The sequence below is a fragment of the Cystoisospora suis genome, assembly GCF_002600585.1.
Source record: "Cystoisospora suis strain Wien I chromosome Unknown contig_3570, whole genome shotgun sequence".
Lineage (NCBI taxonomy): Eukaryota > Apicomplexa > Conoidasida > Eucoccidiorida > Sarcocystidae > Cystoisospora > Cystoisospora suis.
Window position 1 is genome coordinate 1 of NW_027156365.1, and position 5179 is coordinate 5179.

Here is a 5179-nt window from a genome sequence, read left to right on the forward strand (position 1 = left end):
TCATCGTCAAGTATGAGGTCCTTGTTCTAGGGGGGAGAGGGATATTTATACATTCTTGTCTTAACGATCTGACAGCGGGGGGCGCTCTACGGCTGTCTAGCATCGTGTGAATTGGGTGTAGCTACAGCATCCATCATTCCGACATTCGTACGAGTTTCTAGGAAGAAGCTCATGGGGGACGTAGATAAGAGCAAAACATGCGCAGAGCATGCCTTTTTGCCTTTTTTAATGAAAATGAAAGAGAAAGAACGAGGGATAGACAGATGGATAAATGTCGAATAGTACATAGTGCCTAGAGAGGAGAAAGCTTGCAGAAAAGAAAAACATAACCCAGTTTCTTATCAAGTGTCCGGAAAGAAGGAAGCGTACCTGGCTCCGGGTTTGGGAGAAGGTTTCTCCTTCGTGTAGATCAGCTGCGGTTCATGGTGGTAGTGCGGGTAGCATACAACAGGAGGGAGAACAACAATGTCTAGAAAGGGTGTCCTTCCTCCGTCTGATTTGTTTCCCTTCGAAGATTGAGATGGAGTGCGAAAGATTTTGGGCTTAACTAGGAAGTAGACATGCATGCATGCATGTTGTCGAGGAGCGAGCCAATCATTTCAGCCTCTCTGGTTTGGCCACATGAAACGTCTCCTACCACTCACATGAGGTTGTGGGTCGAAGACCAAGTTGTTTCTTCTTCCTTGCTGTTGCTCTCGTTGTTAAGAAGACCCACATGTCTGCATGAGCATGATTAGCCGTGTCTAGACATGTGTGTGGTTCTCTTTGAAAGAAAGTAAGAAAGAGGGCCAGCCGACAGATTTGTGTTTCAAAGGCAAGTGATCTTCTTTCTGTAGTAGCTAAGAGTGTTTCCTATGTTGGACTGAAGAAGGCACGCCGTTATCTGTCGCTTAAAACTCTCTGAGTCAGAGAGTAGAACTCTGGTAGGGCGGTGTGGGGAGGGCTTGCTTCATTTGTTGACGGTGTGCTAGGATTGACTGCCACGGAACTGGACGAAGGCGGGGGAGAGGAGGATCAAGCCAAGGGTAGCTAGACCCATCAGCCGAAGCAAGAGGAGAAGCACCAGACCGGGCAGGATCTTCTTCTGTACATTTGCCTATCTACATTTGACTGTGTAGAGATACTGCTGGTACAGTATGGCGTGCAATCTTCTTTCTTTGTTGTAAAGAGTTTGTTCGAAAAGAGAAGTTTTCGCATGCGATTCCCGCGGTATTTACAGATGAATCAATCGCACATCGCGTTGTGTTGAGAGACGTGCATGTCTGTTCGCAGTGTTCTTGCTGTTGGAGTGGTGGGAGTAATAGTAATAGCAAGTGTATGTACACCGTACCGCGTGGCCGGTTTCTTTCCAGCATGCGCGAGTTTATGCTCTGTGCTGTTCATGTGGAGGTCACGCACGATGTGAGAGAGATGAATGCAGCTATAAACTGACGATGTCTTTGAAACTTCTGGGAGGGAGAGTTTCTTTTCAAACCGCCATACCTATCTATCTACTATCTGTCACACAGAGTGGGTTGGGGAGTGAGCTACGTAGGAGACACCGTTGGCGGTTTCCTCTCCTCTTCTTTTTCTCTCCTGTCCGCGTCTAGGGGCGAGTGAGAAGGCTACAGAGACGTGACTGAAGCACAGCGAGTGAGGAAGCACCTCTCAGGCGAGGAGGGGGGAACATCTCTCCATTTCAAACTACGGTTATGACGTACGATATATATGGCTGGCTCGCATGAGAGTGAAGAAGGAAAGACAACAGTATAACACCGAGGAACTACTACTACTACTACTGCTACGCCTACTATGCTTTCAAGCAAAGATGACTTACTTCCGGTATGCGTCTCCCCCCTTCCTAGATAGGTTATAATAGTATTCAGGCTACTAACCCACCATACAAAGAAGTTATTTGTTTTGCCTGTATACTCCCACATCCTCGAACTCAGGGGAGAGGAGTGAGTGAAGACTGAAATTGAGGAACCTTCTTTTTTCACCGTGCAGTGAGTTTGTCTCGTTGTTCACACGACGCCGCAGGTGTATGTATATACACCTCCTCTTGGGAGAGACACAAACCTTTTCAACACTCGTGAGGTCACAAGATCGCAAGAACATGCAACCAGCAGATCTACTGATAAGCAACGCTTCACTTCCGACAACCTATTCACAGTATGCCCCTTGATCTCTTTCTTCTCTTCCTCCTCCTCGCTAACAGGGAAAGACTGACGATGAATGACCACCGCGAATCTTAGAGAGGCCTGTCCCCGTCCCTCTAGTCCTCTCGACTTTTCCTTGTATGACACAAGAAGAACGCCTCCTTCCACCTTACTACCCGTATACGTTGTAAGAGTCTTCTGTGGCTCCCTCGGTTGCTCCCTTCAGCCGTTGAAAACTCGCCTACATCAATGCCTCCCAACACCTTCACGTGTTGGTTACACGCCTCTCCACTACTGAACTGCTCTGCTCTCTCCTGCTGGCCTTCTATAGAAAAGCAGGAACCCAGGCACAGCCCCTTATGTGTATCCAGATCATAACGGGGAGTCTTTGAGAAATTTCCTTTCTCCGTCATCCTTCCCAGGAGCCCTTTCTTTCTTCTTTTCAACTATAGCAATTGCCCCCACACCCTCACTCATCTCTCCCTCTCCTCTTTCCATCCCTTGCGCTTCTTTGTCTCTTCACATCTTCCTCTGCGCCGTCTCTGTCTCGTCTCCGGCTTCTTTAGTAGAAACACGTTTCATGTATGTACACACATATACATATATATGTATACACGCCATCCTTCAAGCTATTACACTCTCAGGTTGGCCTTGATCAACAGGGTCCCAGGGTTTGGAAGGAGTCTGCGGGTGACGCGCACTCCCTTCGCGTGCCAGGGTGATCGCTCTGAACCCTCCGGACAAGGAGGGAACAGGTCGTCTTCTCTCCTCATTGACTGTATCTAAGGCAGGTGTGAATGAATAGACCTTCTGTTGTGAATTGTCTCTGTCTCCACCTGAGACGTGAGCAAGTGCTGGGAGAAGGAGACTGCGCTCAGACTGGGTATCAGATATCACCGTGCCACCTCCTCCTAAGTCCGATGATTCGACAGTATCGACAAGAAGCCATCTCTCCGCTCTTGTAGATGTTGGCGAAGGTGGACTATCAACAACATAAGGATATTCGTGTATCTGTGTTCTCCCACACCCTGTCTCAGCAGCCCAGTTACAGAAGGCGCTAGCTCGAGTCGGAGCGGACTTGTCTGAGAAACAACAGAAGAACCATACGAGGGGCAACAGAGGACCTCCTAAGGAATGTGGGGAAAGACATATAATAGACACAGGGAGAAAACTGAAGAAGTGTAAATATGAAGACAGAGACGGAAAAGCAAAAGCAAAGACAGATTCAGTCATGAAACATCATGATCAAAATAACAGCAGACGGAGTGAAGGGGTCGACTCTGCGGTGTCTTCAAGCAAACGCCGCCCGAGGCAATTGCAATTTCTCATTCTTCGGGAGGTTCTTGAGCGCATCTCCATTATCCATGCATATCTATCTATTCCTATTCAAGGCTTTCTACTCGGGCTCTACGTACAGCTATCTTTCTATCAAGCTACCTAGATGTAGGGTACTTTCAAAGAATGCAAACCACGAACATGACGGATCGCATTTCTATCACGTATGGTATTGCTTAACTGATACATTGACTCATAACCTCCCTCCTCCTTCCTCTATCTCTATACATACCCTTGAATAGATACATACACGCTCACATGCACTTTAACAGACGGATACATGCAACTTTCGCCTACTCACCCACATACAGCTCAACAGACATACATACATAGGGTAGTTAAGAAGAACCACGCACATGTGCGTCAGTAGTAGTCGACAGGAAGTGAACTGAATACAAGCACTCATAAACCGGGGTTCATACACTTACACCTGTGTGTACGTATAGTAACTGAAAGGAATAGAATACGAACATGCCCACTCTGAAAGTCCATATATATGTATATATATGGATAGTTCACATATATCTATGGATCTATATGGATAGACGATACACGCGGGGATCTCAGGAGACTTACTGCTCTGATAGGCAGTACAAGCGACACCACCACATCCGACTTTTTGATCTTGAATGATATTCAACTCCTCTTCAAGAGGCAATTCAGATAGAGGAAAACGCCTGACGCGCAGTCCAATGAGTTTACAGTCGTCTCCACTGTATCTACACCCAACAGCCATTATTAGCACACAAAAGACAACCACCATTGAGGATGGAGGATGGAAAGAAAAGTCCTGATTCGTGTCGTCTGGTGAACATCTTCCCGCCTTTCACATTCTAACACCTCTGGAGAACCGATCCTTCTTAAGAGCAACTGATACATGATTACTCACGCACGAATTCTCTTTCTCCTTTAATCTCTCTGGTGTACATACATCCCCACATAAAGATAAACTAGAATGCACGTGCCCGATATACAAACCTCGTACATTATCTTCTTTCTGGAGACATAATAGTCACACAGTGGGATTCGATGCTCATCCCTTTGCCTTGAAGACTTCGATTGTCTTGCTCTAATCAGCTATAAAGCCAACAGGGTGGGTCTCTGCGCATAGACTGGATCAGCACAGTCTATGTATGCCCTCTTTCCTCCTTGCAGACACAGGTTCCACTTGATGCTGTCCGTCCTTTCAAAGGTTCGCTCATAGACGTAGAACGGATTGAACATAACGGAAAAAAAGGGTCAGTCGATAAAGTACAGGACTCTTCACGACTTCAAGGAAACCTCTTTCCTTTACTTTACTTCTATATATGTGAAGCTACCTCTCTTTCGTGGCGAAGACTTTTTTCCCTAGGACTTGTTTCTATACTAGCATGACCTGTTGTAAAGACACTGTGGCTACCACAAAGCATCGATCTCACGTATGCATGCATACGCGCAAAGGTATTGGGAAGGTGGGGTATTGAGACAGATATAGATTGAAGCTAGGTACGCGGGCCCCGTGACCGATAAATACATGGTAGAAATGAACATAGAGATACGCCCTAAATCTATATATCTATCCTAAATCTAACTATCCATCCTAAATCTATCTATCTATTTTTTGACCTACCTTTAATCTATTTATCTTTAATCTAACTATCTTTGGTCTATCTATCTTTTATCTATCCATCTTTAATCTATCTTTAATCTATCTTTGGTCTATCTAT

At 46.0% G+C, this 5179-nt stretch overlaps 2 protein-coding genes across 2 annotated transcripts in view; one reads left to right on the forward strand and one right to left on the reverse strand.

Annotated features, from left to right (window-relative positions):
• The first annotated feature begins 4 nt into the window (after positions 1-4).
• On the forward strand, positions 5-1454 carry CSUI_006925 (uncharacterized protein). The gene has a single exon (XM_068067075.1). It carries the CDS (start codon positions 561-563, stop codon positions 735-737), a length of 177 nt encoding a protein of 58 aa, XP_067920942.1. The 5' UTR covers positions 5-560; the 3' UTR covers positions 738-1454.
• A 487-nt stretch (positions 1455-1941) lies between these two features.
• CSUI_006926 (glutamine glutamic acid rich protein) overlaps positions 1942-5179 on the reverse strand; it is a 6237-nt gene continuing 2999 nt past the window's right edge. The window contains exons 3-4 of the mRNA XM_068067076.1: positions 4050-4192; positions 1942-3220 (exon numbers count right to left, since the gene is read on the reverse strand). Of these exons, the coding sequence (XP_067920943.1) occupies positions 2763-3220; positions 4050-4192 (601 nt within the window). The 3' untranslated portion in view covers positions 1942-2762. The remainder of the gene's footprint in view (positions 3221-4049; positions 4193-5179) is intronic.